Source organism: Mus caroli, unplaced genomic scaffold (genome assembly GCF_978045245.1).
Source record: "Mus caroli unplaced genomic scaffold, Mus_caroli_1 scaffold_7, whole genome shotgun sequence".
NCBI classification, from domain to species: domain Eukaryota; kingdom Metazoa; phylum Chordata; class Mammalia; order Rodentia; family Muridae; genus Mus; species Mus caroli.
Genome location: NW_028227262.1, coordinates 126,046,322 through 126,061,277, shown reverse-complemented (window position 1 = coordinate 126,061,277; position 14,956 = coordinate 126,046,322). Strand labels below are relative to the sequence as shown.

The 14,956-nt window shown below is 40.2% G+C and overlaps 1 protein-coding gene across 10 annotated transcripts in view; it reads right to left on the bottom strand.

Moving 5' to 3' along the window:
• Positions 1-14,956, bottom strand: part of Cadps2 (calcium dependent secretion activator 2) — a 558,168-nt gene that overhangs the window by 315,217 nt on the left and 227,995 nt on the right. For all 10 annotated transcript variants that reach the window (XM_085840793.1, XM_085840791.1, XM_029478700.2 and 7 more), the window contains exons 5-6: positions 5,249-5,485; positions 936-1,057 (exon numbers count right to left, since the gene is read on the bottom strand). In XM_085840793.1, coding sequence (XP_085696919.1) covers positions 936-1,057; positions 5,249-5,485 — 359 coding nt within the window. The remainder of the gene's footprint in view (positions 1-935; positions 1,058-5,248; positions 5,486-14,956) is intronic.

The following is a 14,956-nucleotide window of genomic DNA, read 5'->3' as shown; positions in this document are numbered from 1 at the left end:
GGCATGGAGCAAGAGTAGTCAAGGGAACAGAGTAGGGTGTGATCCCAGAGAAAATCAAATCTAAGTGGGGGCAGGCAAGGGCTTGGGAGGGTGAGGCGTTTGAGTGGCTGCTTCTAGACACCACACTACTCCATTTTAAATTTCTCCTCTTAATACTTAGCCCTCTGTATCTTGCCAAAGTTCTTGCTTCAAAGCAATGTGATTCTTGTTCATTTCCTCTTCAGAACCTAACCAGTGCTGGCCAGAATCTCAGCAGAAGTTTCCTGAATGATCAAGATGTATCCCAACACCATGGAAGAAAAGAAAAACGATGTGTTCTAAAAGCAGGGTTCAAATGAACATCCGACTCCCTCAGGCTGGAGTGGCAATTCTAATTAGAGATGGCGAAGCTTCCCAAAGTAAATTGGGTAAAGAGAATCTCTCCTTGGTTTCATTAAAGTCATTTTCAAAGTGTGAAGCATGGTAAGTAAGCGGTTGGCAGCTTCGTCATTTGTGATTTTTGTGTGGTATTACTCTTTAACTGTTCCTTCCCCAGAACATTCCAAGTTTCAGTGCAGAACATTTTCTACACTTGTTCACAGCAGAACCACAGGAAAGGGGAAACTACTACGGCACAACAGCAGTAGTCTCCACAAGTTCCCGCAATTTGCTGCTGAGAGATTTGCTTTATACCTGCATCAATCAGATAGATGGTGGTGGGGACATGAAAGGAGTGGGAGGGAGGAGATGTAGGAGGGTTGGAGGGAGCACATAATTGTGTTTTAATTAAAAATATATAGAAGAAAAAGTAATGCACACGGTCATCCCAGTAGATTTGAGACAAAGGTAGCCAATTGGTTATTGTCCCTAGGAACAAGAGCATTTAATTGTGCAAGTAAGAAGATATATTTCTTTGGGTGAAATCAAATGTCCTTTTTAAAAATCAACTCGCTTACTGTGGCCTTGATGCTTCAGCCTGGTCTGTCTGGAGTTTTTCTCCTCCTTCCACCTCCATTGTGCAGTAAACGATTCGATTGGGAGCCACGGATTTCAGTCCTTGCACTTCCATGATGACAATCTAAAGGTAAAACAATTTGAAATGAATATGTGAGGTTGATAGTGGTCAATAATACAGGGACATGACAGCATGATTAGTTGGGTAAGGGGCTCATGAGACCCCATTCCTGCTCCTAGCTAAGGATCTATTGGCAGTAAATGGCTTCTGGGAAGAGAGACAGCCAGTTTTCTTCAGAGCTGCTACTCCTGGCATGTTAACTGTGCTCCAGTGGATGGCTTCCCACCCATGGCCATTTGGGTCACACTAATTCTGGGCTCGGTAGAAGATGTACATATGTATATATACACATACACACACACACACACACACACACATATACACACACACACATATACACAACACAGAAACACATACACACACAAACACATATGCACAAACACACACATATATAAATACACACACAAACACATATATACAAACACATACACACACACACATATATATATACATATATATATATATATATATACATACATACATACATATACTCAACACATATGAGACAACATGTACTTGGAAGTTGGGAGACAGGCATGAAAGCATGAAAGGGGGATCTAGAAGGAGTTGGAGGAAGGGAGATGAAGGATCCATATGATTAAAATGCATTATATACATGTATGAATTCTCAAAGAATAAATAATAACTTTGAGAGGAATGGCAGTGTGGGGGAAGAGCAACTAATGATTTTATATGATTGGTACATATGAGTAAACAATAACACCCTCTAGGTCTACTTTCCGAGGACAGGGACAAAAGCAGCCTCACACATTAGTGAGAGAGCCATTAATCACAGGCCAGCTAATTGCATTGTAGCTATTTCAACTGATTCTCAACAGAACCTGATCATGGAACTACAGAGAATAAAACTGAGCTGTGCTGTACGTGCCACCACCTCTCTGCCGACTCTCTGTGTCTAATGCAATGAGAAGGAAATAGACAAGGCTGTCCTACAAGTGAAAGGAAGAGCAGCAAGAGATAGCATGTGTACATGACACTTAAATACACAGCTGGGCAGCATGGTGGAACGTGGCCTTGCATCAGCAGACCCTCAGGCAAGCACAAATCTGCTAGTCTACTACACTATCAATGTAAAAGTTCAATGTGAAAGGTAAGCGGATTCAAGCCACAGAACCCCCATGCAGGTCACAGACTCTTTTTTTTTTTTTTTTTTTTTTTTTTTTTGGTTTTTGAGACAGGGTTTCTCTGTGTAGCCCTGGCTGTCCTGGCACTCACTTTGTAGACCAGGCTGGCCTCGAACTCAGAAATCCGCCTGCCTCTGCCTCCCGAGTGCTGGGATTAAAGGCGTGCGCCACCACGCCCGGCTCGGTCACAGACTCTTATGTTGACCAATTTTGCTTTTTCTTGTTTTGCTTGATGTTAACCTTCACATGGCTTGTTCTGTGAGTTAGCTTAGGCACTGCCTGTGCATTCCTTCTAAAGGCCTGTGGGTGGAGCTTATGCAAATGTAATTCTGTAAGTCTAACTGCCTTTCATACCATAAACGTCCTTAATCCAGTTGATATACACGGACTCCCATTCTATATACACCGACGGAGCTAAGAGCAGACAATGCTTGGGTGCTTCCCACACATCAGTAAACAGAAAATGAGGTGGAAAGGGTCCTTTCTGCAGCTAATATATAAGTAGCAAAAGTCACCCACTGAGCTACAGCCTGGTGGTAAAACTGTGCTGGGAGGGAGCTTGGTAAGTAACAGGAACAGGGCAGAAAGGGGAGCAGGAGCTGTGCACTTAAAAGGATGCTCAGTTTGAGCAAAACTTTTTTAACCTATGCTTTACCGCCTCTAGCCTAGATTCACTTTTTGGTTAAGACACACTGGACCATTCTAAGCCTGAAATGGAAATGTTACAGGTAGACATTGCATTGACTGTTGACTTTTAAGAGTGTTCATAGTTAACATCAGGATCCAAGGATCCAGCCTTGCTTAGTGGGACTGGCTGGTGTTGCAGCCTGTAGCTAGAAGGTGAGCCAGCCATCACTCAGGTGTTCCAGAGCACCCTCACTTAACAGGATTTCATTGTGATGCTGAGCACATCACTCATCTGTGAAACACTGTGAGCACACAGAGCAATTTTGTATTAAGCTATGGGAACAAAATACCTGCCTTGGACTGATATGGCAACGAAGGCTGTCAAAACAATTTTATAAATATGCAAGCTTCTCAGACCACACAAAAGGAAGTTTCAGCTGGCAGTTGCTTCTTGAGACAATAATTGCTAACTCAATAGCTTAATCTAACAGAGTGGCAATAAATAAAGCACAGAATAAGAACTCAGTCACTATTCTAATTCTGGCTTTGAAAATGAAAAAGTCCTCCTAAGTTATTTATAATTATGAAGATTTTAAAAAAGCCATGCCCAGAACTATAGTTTTACTTTTGCATATTTATTTAAAGTATATATTTATATATTATTAAAATCATTTTCTCTATGTTTTCTTCCCATAAAATTAAGGTGCTAAACTTTTGTTAGGATAAAGTTAAAACTACAATTATATAATTTAGGAGAAAAAAAACTTTTAAAAGTATTAGCTTTTTTTTTTTTCTTCAGCCAATCAAATATCTATGGCAGTGCATGATGGAAACATTCAATATGTAATCTGCAGTGTGGTTGCAAATTAAACAATTTTATATTCTGAAGCTGGGGAGAAAGACTGAGAAGAAAACCTGGAGGCAAACCAATTTGGCAAAGCCATTAGGCAAACCAGGATGAACTGAGTTAGAAGACAGCCCCATGTTTTCACTCTGACATTAGGTTTAATACATTTACCTACAAAGTAATCCTGGAAGTGAAGAAAGAGAGGCAGCTGCATTATTCTCAAGTCCATTAAACGGAAAGAAAAAGAACCAAAGCAGACACTTGCTGGGTTTTTTTTGTTGTTGTTTTTTTGCTACCACTTAGCAAGCTGAACATCATCAAAGAAATTTAAAACCTTCCTCCCAAATTGGATGTCTCTGTCACCGCCACCCAGCAGATACAGACAGTGTCAATGGGAATGGCACAAACTAAGAATCACAGTATAAGAAAGGAGCTATAATACGTCAGTGAAATCTTTGGTAGAGGGGCTAGGGAGATGACTCAACAAGTAAGGAGCTTGCTCTGCAATCTTGAGGATGTGAGTTCAGAGCCACAGCACAGCTATGTGGCAGCAGTGCCTGACATCCTAGCACTGTGTGTTGGGCTAGGTGTGGGTAGAGACAAGCAGATCCTGAGGGCTCACTGGCCAGCCTGGATGAAACGGAGAATTTCAAGTTTCCTGTGAGAGACACCCTGGCTTTTACACATGCTCCCAAGGGTAAGCACAAACATAATTGTGCACACACACACAAACACACACCATTTCAGAAAATACATAAATTTATACTTAACACTGCTAACATTTGCACAGAGAACAGATTATCATGAGAACAAACTGGAGTGTGAGCTAAATGATGACCTGACTCTTTAAGATAATACAGTCTTTTATCATCATTAACTTTACATAAGGTCTTTCTCCCAGGATATTTGCAGGAATGGGTGTATAAACCCATAGACTCATTCCACATTTCTAGATTAGACCCAGACAGAGATCATGCAAGACCCAAAGGAACAGCATTGGAATCTCTGGTTCTCTGGGTTTATATGAAATGGATACAATGTCTGTGGTTTAGCCAACACACTTTTAAACCTGTATTACTTACTTTGGTTCTGACCACGTTTCCTATTTCTACGATAAAAGTAAAATCCCTGAAAAAGGCTTCTCTGCCTCTCAGCATTCCCAGTACCCAACACTGTGCTTTACAACTGTGTGCTTGATTAAATTCTAGACTGAAAATCCCACACGTGAAGGGAACTAAAATCAAAGTTGATCAAAGACAGATTAGACAGGAGCCAGTTATATACTGAAATCCCACCCCAGTGTTGTTGATATTTACTTTATCGATGTATTTACATTAGCTTACAGGGAGTACACATATATCTCAAAGCTGGTTCACTAGTTCTAATAAGAGAATTACAATTAAAACACAATTTGTATTCATTTGTATATAGTACCTAGTTGCTCAGAAAGTGAGGACTGCTTTAACATTTTCTAAACACATTACCCTGCTTTAAATGCTAAACCTTATCCCACAGGTTGATGGCTATTCTAGTGCAGCTTCATCTCTGCAGTGAGGGGGAGGGAAAACGACTTACCTCTAATGTGAATGATAACACCACATCAGACTTGGACAGCTGGATCTCATTCTCATCTCCCAGATCCAAAAATGCAGAATTCTGTGAACGCTTTAATTTTTGTAATTTAAATTCCGGGCCACCTTTTGAAACTGGAAGACTTTCTAAATTGGCCATTAGCAAGTTCACAGAGGCTCGCAGCTCTTCAATGTACATACTTTCCATTTCTTTCGAGATAAATCTGGGGAATCTTCTCTCCTTAAAAAGAATTCGAAGCATAATGTCAGGCTGGACCCATTATAGTTCTATCAGAAAAGATTACATGGCACAGAACTATGGTACTTATCACACAACGAATCTGCCAACGTCAGTTTGGGGGCTTTAAAAGCCCTAGGTTTTGGCAGTCTTGACTATATCTAAAGGTACATTTTATATATTCTATGAAGAACTATTGTGTTATGAAATGATCACTGTATATATACTTTTCAATGGAGCATTATTATAAGATGTGCATAAGCAAAAACAGGTATGGAGAAATGGTTTAGTGTAGAGATGAATCTCAATTATCCATCATGTTTGAAAGAGGAGAACTTCTGATATATATGCAGCTACAGACAGGAGCTCTGGGGGGCTACTGGTTAGTTCATATTGTTGTTCCCCCTATAGGATTGCAGATCCCTTTAGCTCCTTGGGTACTTTCTCTAGCTCCTCCATTGGGGGCCCTGTGATCCATCCAATAGCTGACTGTGAGCATCCACTTCTGTGTTTGCTAGGCCCCAGCGCAGCCTCACAAGAGACAGCTATATCTGGGTCCTTTCAGCAAAATCTTGCTAGTGTATGCAATGGTGTCAGTGTTTGGAGGCTGATTATGGGATGGATCCCTCGGTATGGCAGTTTCTACATGGTCCATCCTTTCATCTCAGCTCTGTAACTCCTTCCATGGGTGTTTTGTTCCCAATTCTAAGAAGGGGCAAAGTGTACACACTTTGGTCTTTGTTCTTCTTCAGTTTCATGTGTTTTGCAAATTGTCTCTAGCTGCATATGTATCAGAAGATGGCCCAGTTGGCCATCATTGGAAAGAGAGGCCCATTGGTCTTGCAAACTTTAGATGCTTCAGTACAGGGGAATGCCAGGGCCAAGAAGTGGGAGTGGGAGGATAGGGGAGTTGGGGGGGGTATGGGGGACTTTTGGGATAGCATTGGAAATGTAAATGAGGAAAATACCTAATAAAAATAAAATTTAAAAAAAGAATGTAAATTATAAAATAAAAAAAAAGAAAGAAAAAAAGAGGAGAACTTAATGACCTTCAAGGAAATATTCAGGATATACCGTTTTTCTAATCAGAAGAAAATCCTCTTGGCACCATTTTCGCCATACATGTGCATGATTGGGAAGATACACCCTTTGTACTAAGTATTCACACCAAAACCTCCTTTTACTGAAAGAATATGGATATAGTTCTAGAATTGGATAATTTTCACATTGTACAGACATGAAAAGATCCCTTATAGCCTTATCCCTTATCCCTCAGTCCTTCACTACAGGTTGAGAAAAGATTTAATTTAAAGCAAAAGGCCAATTTATGATAGAAATCTGATAAGTGAAAAATAGATAACAGAGTAATCTGGAAGATTCTATTTTATTACAGGAGTTTATTGACAGATTTTTAAAACAATTATCTTTGCAATCACTGTTTCATTTTATACACTAAGTTAAAAACAAAATGCCAGGGACTGGCGAGATGGCTCCTCTTTCTGAGGACCTGGATTTGGTTCTTGGTAAGCACTTGGTTCCTTAAAACCATCGGTAACTTCAGGTCCAGGGATCCCACTGCCCTCTGCTCACCTCCAACTGCATTAGGCATGCATGTGATATCAGACACACATGACGGTAAAGTACTCATACTCATAAAAGCCAATTAATTGAAAAATGTAAAATATTAATATTGAGAGCTAAATTATCCTTCGAGAAGACTATGCTAATTTATAGTTCACAAAACTGCAAAAGAGAATATTCTCCCCCCCCCCCCCTTAAATCTTTGCTAACCTGACATTCGGCTCTTTCCTTCAATGTAGAGGGAATGCTTCATTACATGAGGTCAAGAGTAACGTCTGATTATTTCCTGCCATCTATTCCTCTTGGGTGAATTTGCTTCCTTTAGTTCTAGAGCTTCTAGGTGTGCTGTCAGGCTGCTAGTGTGTGCTCTCTCTAGTTTCTTTTTGGAGGCAATCAGGGCTATGAGTTTTCCTCTTAGGACTGCCTTCATTGTGTCCCATAAGTTTGGGTATGTTGTGGCTTCATTTTCATTAAACTCTAAAAAGTCTTTAATTTCTTTCTTTATTTTATCCTTGACCAGGGAATCATTGAGTTGAATGTTGTTCAGTTTCCATGTGAATGTTGGCTTTCTATTATTTATGTTGTTGTTGAAGATCAGCCTTAATCTGTGGTGATCAGATAGGATACATGGTTTAATTTCAATATTTTTGCATCTGTGGAGGCCTGATTTGTGACCAATTATATGGTCAATTTTGGAGGAGGTACCATATGGTGCTGAGAAGAAGGCATATCCTTTGTTTTAGGATAACATGTTCTATAGATACCTATTAAATCCATTTGTTTCATAACTTCTGTTAGTGTCCATGTGTCTCTGTTTAGTTTCTGTTTCCAGGATCTGTCCATTGATGAGAGTGGGGTATTGAAGTCTCCCACTATTATTGTGTGAGGTGCAATGTGTGGTTTGAGCTTTACTAAAGTTTCTTTAATGAATGTGGCTGCCCTTGCATTTGGAGCATAGATATTCAGAATTGAGAGTTCATCTTGGTAGATTTTACCTTTGATGAGTATGAAGTGTCTGTTTTGATAACTTTGGGTTGGAAGCCAATTTTATTCGATATTAGAATGGCTACTCCAGCTTGTTTCTTCAGACCATTTGCTTGGAAAATTGTTTTCCAGCCTTTCATTCTGAGGTAGTGTCTGTCTTTTTCCCTGAGATGGGTTTCCTGTAAGCAGCAAAATGTTGGGTCCTGTTTGTGTAGCCAGTCTGTTAGTCTATGTCTTTTTATTGGGGAATTGAGTCCACTGATGTTAAGAGAAATTAAAGAAAAGTAATTGTTGCTTCCTGTTATTTTTTGTTGTTAAAGTTGGGATTCTTTTCTTGTGGCTGTCTTCTTTTAGGTTTGTTGTAGGATTACTTTCTTGTTTTTTCTAGGGTGTACTTTCTGTCCTTGTGTTGGTGTTTTCCCTTTATTATCCTTTGAAGGGCTGGATTCATGGAAAGATATTGTGTGAATTTGGTTTTATCATGGAATACTTTGGTTTCTCTATCTATGGTAATTGACAGTTTGGCTGGGTATAGTAGCCTGGGCTGGCATTTGTGTTCTCTTAGGGTCTATATAACATCTGTCCAGGATCTTCTGGCTTTCATAGTCTCTGGTGAGAAGTCTGCTGTAATTCTACTAGGCCTGCCTTTATATGTTACTTGACCTTCTTTCCCTTACTGCTTTTAATATTCTATCTTTATTTAGTGCATTTGTTGTTCTGATTAATATGTGTTGGGAGGAATTTCTTTTCTGGTCCAGTCTATTTGGAGTCTGTAGGCTTCTTGTATGTTCATGGGCATCTCTTTCTTTAGGTTTGGGAAGTTTTCTTCTATAATTTTGTTGAAGATATTTGCTGGCTCTTTAAGTTGAAAATCTTCATTCTCATCTACTCCTATTATTTTAGATATGCACTCACTAATAAGTGGATATTAGCCTAGAAACATAGAACACTCAAGATACAATTTTCAAAACACTAGAAAATCAAGAAGAGGGAAGACTAATGGGTAGATACTTCGTTCCTCCTTAGAATAGGGAACAAAATACCCATGAAAGGAGTTACAGAGACAAAGTTTGGAGCTAAGATGAAAGGATGGATTATCCAGAGACTACCCCACCTGGGGATCCATCCCATAATCAACCACCAAACCCAGACACTATTGCATATGCCAGCAAGATTTTGATGAAGTGACCCTGGTATAGCTCTCTCGTATGAGGCTATGCCAGTGCCTGGCAAATACAGAAGTGGATGCTCACAGTCATCTATAAGATGGAACACAGGGCTCCCAATGGAGAAGCTAGAGAAAGCACCCAAGGAGCTAAAGGGGTCTTGCAACCCTATAGGTGGAACAACAATATGAACTAACCAGTATGCCCAGAGCTCATGTCTCTAGCTGCATATGTAGCAGAAGATGGCCTAATCAGCCATCACTGGGAAGAGAGGCCCCTTGGTATTGCAAACTTTATATGCCCCAGTATAGGGGAATGCCAGGGCCAAGAAGGGGGAGTGAGTGGGTAGGGGAACAGGGCAGGGGGAGGGTATAGGAAACTTTCAGAATAGCATTTGAAATTTGAAGTGTATATAAAGAAAATATCTAGTAAAAAATTATATTTAAAAAAAAAAAAGAGTAACGTCTGTCCCAGTGTAAACTCAAGGCTCAAGGATGGAGGCTTAGTCAACTTTCGGATGATTTCTGAATGCTCCAGAAAATATCAGCCTTTGTTGTTGTTTCCACTGGTGTCATTCAAAACCTCACCTTTGATAACTGCATCTCTAACAGTAGTGAAATGCATCTGGCATGCTCCTAACAAATGCACCTGGCCTCTGGCTTGCCTGCACCAGTTCATTCACTGAGTAGACTAGGACATCTGGCACCAGAGCAGGAACCAGCATCAGAGTCCCAGCACACCTGTTTGCTCTTCTCCAGTTTAACCTTCATATATTCCTCTTAAAATAGTTTACATATTATTATTAACTAATTTTACCTAAGACCATATGTTGGAAGCTGCATTACCAAAATGTAAGTTTGCATATTTAGCAGGACAATTTCTTAATTTCTTTAAGGAAAAGCAAAAACAAAAACAAGGTGACTGAGAATGTTTTGTTTGTTTGTTTGTTTTCAATAAAAGCTAAAAACAAACATTAAACCTCAACTATGTATCTTTTAGATGATTTAATAAATTGCCTGCAGATGTCAACTGAGGGCAGTTTTCTTAGGGTAAAAGGTCAGAGCTTACTTCTGGGTTTTGAAAACCCACCAATATCTGAGTTTGAAAACTGAACAAACCTTGTTCATAGCTCAAGACTTGAAGATCCACCAATCTCCATCTTGGAAATTTCTATCCTGGATATTATGCCTCATCCCTCCCAAACATGATATAAAGCCCACCTCCAGCTAAGTTCCCTGCTGGTCCTTGCCTTAGCATTGGCAGCTACCCTGCTGTGTCTCTCCCAATAAGTCTGCAGTGTGAGCTTTGTTGTGAGGTGTGCAATTCCTTGGCTCCCATATGCCAGAATACCTTTCCCTTCAGAGCGGCAATACATCTACTGGGGAAAACTTTCCCCTTAGAGTTATACACTTATAGCTAAGTTCCCCTCGAACTTGAAATTGTTCTTGTAAGCTGTCTTATGTGGGTGTGAGAAACTGAACCCATGTCCTCTGTGAAGGGTTATCAAGTGCTTTTGACTGCTGAGCGTCTCTCCAGTTATCTTTAAAAAATTAGACAAGTTGTAAAAGCTTTCTAAGAGAAATAAGAATCAGGTGACGGTCAAAAATGAAGCAGAACAATGCAGGGAGAGATCTGTTCAAAGTGAGAAGGAATGATACTCATGTATAACCAGCAGGCCAGCTACTGAGTTATACTTTCTATCTACTAAGGAGTTCTACTTCCTGTGTACTAGCGATGAAACATTCCAGATATATAGGTTACAAGTCACCTTGCACAATATTGCCCGGAAAAAGATGTAAATGTTTATTTCCTAGCTAAATCTGTCCAATGGCTACAATTTAGGTGTGTGTTTTAAATTAACCACTTTTGTAATGAATCCATGAAAGTTAACAGAATGCCCTAACACTTTGATTCTTAAGTACTCTCTTGGAAATTTTTGCTATTCCATTTTCCCATTGATAATAGATTAAATAATATACTGTATTTTCATTTTGTATTTGTGTAGAATTTATAATTTCACCTTTTAAAATTCTATCTTTACAGAGGAGGGGGAAAAGAAAACTTGTGAGATATCTGAAAGCTCTGACATGTCCTTTTTTAAAAAACAGTCCAAGGTGTTTCTTTATGGAAAATTAGAATTAGCACATGAAAAGAATGATATCTATTTATTGCTAAACACACTTCACACACTGTCAAAGAGGAAACTGATAGGCATCTTGAAAATAAATGTTTTACTTCCAGTTTTGTGGTAAACCGACTATATTCTTTTTTTTTTCTTTTTTGAAAAAGATATATTTATTTATTTATTGTTATATGAGTACACCATTGCTCTCTTCATACACACTAGATGAGCGCATCACATGTCATTACAGATGGTTGTGAGCCACCATGTGGTTACTGGGAATTGAACTCAGGACCTCTGGAAGAGCAGTTGGTGCTCTTAACTGCTAAGCCATCTCTCCAGCCCTCCAAAATGTTTTATTTATTTATATTTTTGAAGGGCATTTTGGATGTTTGTCTTGAATAGACTCATAAGGTAAGAGTAATGTTCACAGGCTTGTGAATGTAGCTCAGTGTATGCACAGCATACGTAAGTGCCTAAGTTTGATCCCTCACGCTCCTCCCAGTGAATACTGTTCATAGGTGTGATGGTTAGCTTTAACTGTGTACTTGACAGAATCTGGAGATCCTGTCCCTGTGAGATGGACATCTGGTCGTGCTCAGCGAGCAGGGGTGGGTTATCTTGACTGCACTGATTAAAAACAGTTATATTTTATAGATGTGGCCAAGTATCTTTAGAAAGGACTTCCGGTGGACATTATTTATTTTGGCTTATGATTTTCGAGGCTTTATACACAGTTGCATGGTCCCAAGCATGTGAACAGAAATGGCTGTGAGAGCTTGTGGTGAATCTCAGCTCTTCACATACCCACGGCCCAGGAAGGAAAGAGAACATGTGGCTGGAGGCTTGGCCCAGCAGTTAGGAGCACTTGCTGCACCTACAGAGGAGAGTAATATTCAAGTCCTGCACTCACAGGACAGCTCATAACCTTCTAGAGTTCCAGTTCCTGGGGACCTGACAACCTCTTCTGGCCTCTGAGGGCACCAGTCATGCACATGGTACACATATATGCATTCAGACAAAACCACTCATGGAAAACTAATTAATTAGTTTTCTAATGAATTAATTAGAAAATTATTAAATGCATGCACTCATACACACATACTCAGGAAGTGGCCAGGGATGCTCTGCTCTCAAAGGCCCATCCCCAGAAGCTTGCTTCCTCCAGTGTTTGGGGGAGGTCCTACTTCCCAAAGTTTCCTGGAGCATCCCTAAATAATCCCACCAGCTAGAAACTGTGCCTTCAAACCGTGAGCTATGCAAGAGGGCTGTGGGCACTCTTAAGAAGTATAGAAAGAATACCACAGTGTTATTAGGAAGTTCAGCCTCTGTGGTCTTGTTCACAAAGCAGTCTGAGACTCGTAGAGCAGGCTCTGCTGCCAGCTCTCTCCACGGTCCTGCTGCTGTTTCCGTTTTTTTTTTTTTTTTTTTTACATATTTTCCTCAATTACATTTCCAATGCTATCCCAAAAGTCCCCCATACCGCCCCCCACTTCCCTACCCTCCCATTCCCATTCTTTTGGCCCTGGCATTCCCCTATATTGGGGCATATAAAGTTTGCAAGTCCAATGGGCCTCTCTTTCCAGTGATGGCCGACTAGGCCATCTTTCGATACATATGCAGCTAGAGACAAGATCTCCGGGGTACTGGTTAGTTCATCATGTTGTTCCAACTATAAGGTTGCAGATCCCTTTAGCTCCTTGGGTACTTTCTCTAGCTTCTCCATTGGGAGCCCTGTGATACATCCAATAGCTGACTGTGAGCATCCACTCCTGTGTTTGCTAGGCCCCTGCATAGTCTCACAAGAGACAGCTATCTTTGGGTCCTTTCAGCAAAATCTTGCTAGTGTATGCAATGGTGTCAGAGTTTAGAAGCTGATTATGGGATGGATCCCTGGATACGGCAGTCTCTAGATGGTCCATCCTTTCATCACAGCTCCAAACTTTGTCTCTGTAACTCCTTCCATGGGTGTTTTGTTCCCAATTCTAAGAAGGGGCACAGTGTCCACATTTTGGTCTTCATTCTTCTTGAGTTTCATGCATTTAGCAAATTGTATCTTATATCTTGGGTATCCTAAGTTTTGGGCTAATATCCACTTATCAGTGAATACATATTGTGTGAGTTCCTTTGTGATTGTGTTACCTCACTCAAGATGATGCCCTCCAGGTCCATCCATTTGGCTAGGAATTTCATAAATTCATTCTTTTTAATAGCTGAGTAGTACTCCATTGTGTAAATGTACCATAATTTCTGTATCCATTCCTCTGTTGAGGGACATCTGGGTTCTTTCCAGCTTCTGGCTATTATAAATAGGGCTGCTATGAACATAGTGGAGCATGTGTCCTTCTTACCGGTTGGGACATCTTCTGGATATATGCCCAGAAGAGGTATTGCTGGATCCTCCGGTAGTACTATGTCCAATTTTCTGAGGAACCGCCAGACTGATTTCCAGAGTGGTTGTACAAGCTTGCAATCCCACCAACAATGGAGGAGTGTTCCTCTTTCTCCACATCCCCGCCAGCATCTGCTGTCACCTGAATTTTTGATCTTAGCCATTCTGACTGGTGTGAGGTGGAATCTCAGGGTTGTTTTGATTTGCATTTCCCTGATGATTAAGGATGTTGAACATTTTTTCAGGTGCTTCTCTGCCATTTTGTATTCTTCAGGTGAGAATTCTTTGTTCAATTCTGAGCCCCATTTTTTAATGGGGTTATTTGACTTTCTGGAGTCCACCTTCTTGAGTTCCTTATATATATTGGATATTAGACCCTTATCTGATTTAGGATAGGTAAAGATCCTTTCCCAATCTGTTGGTGGTTTTTTTGTCTTATTGATGGTGTCTTTTGCCTTGCAGAAGCTTTGCAGTTTCATGAGGTCCCACTTGTCAATTCTCGATCTTCCAGCACAAGCCATTGCTGTTCTATTCAAGAATTTTTCCCCTGTGCCCATATCTTCAAGGCTTTTCCCCACTTTCTCCTCTATAAGTTTCAGTGTCTCTGGTTTTATGTGAAGTTCCTTGATCCACTTAGACTTGACCTTAGTACAAGGAGATAGGAATGGATCGATTCGCATTCTTCTACATGATAAAAACCAGTTGTGCCAGCACCATTTGTTGAAAATGCCCGACTATATTCTTATTTTACTTATGAAAAAGGCCTCCTAAAGTTTTGTTCAAACTTTGGCATTTATGGATAATATTCTATCCACTTCATTTAACCTGCTTTTGTGGCCACTTGGGAGCAACAGAATAGATCATCTATCAGATCAGCACACATGTTAAACCTGATCATTTTTGTGATTGGGATTAGTCAAGGAATTGTTTTCAATTGTTTAACTGTGAGGCTTTCTCATATATGAGTTCTAATTTGGCCCCAGGTCTACCATGGCACACTAGTGCCTCTAACATGATGATGCACTTTATATCCTGAATCTGCAAGGTCTCTATTACTGTGGGTTACTGTTTCAGGTGCTCTGGCCTTTCTCTTCCCTTTCCAGTCAAACCCTTACCACTGCTGAGTCTCCCCAAGATGACTAATTTTTGCTTTCTGTTTCAAAACTACTCAGATTGGGTACCTTTAATTCCAAAATATGAAATGTTCCAAAATCCAAATCACTCTGGTG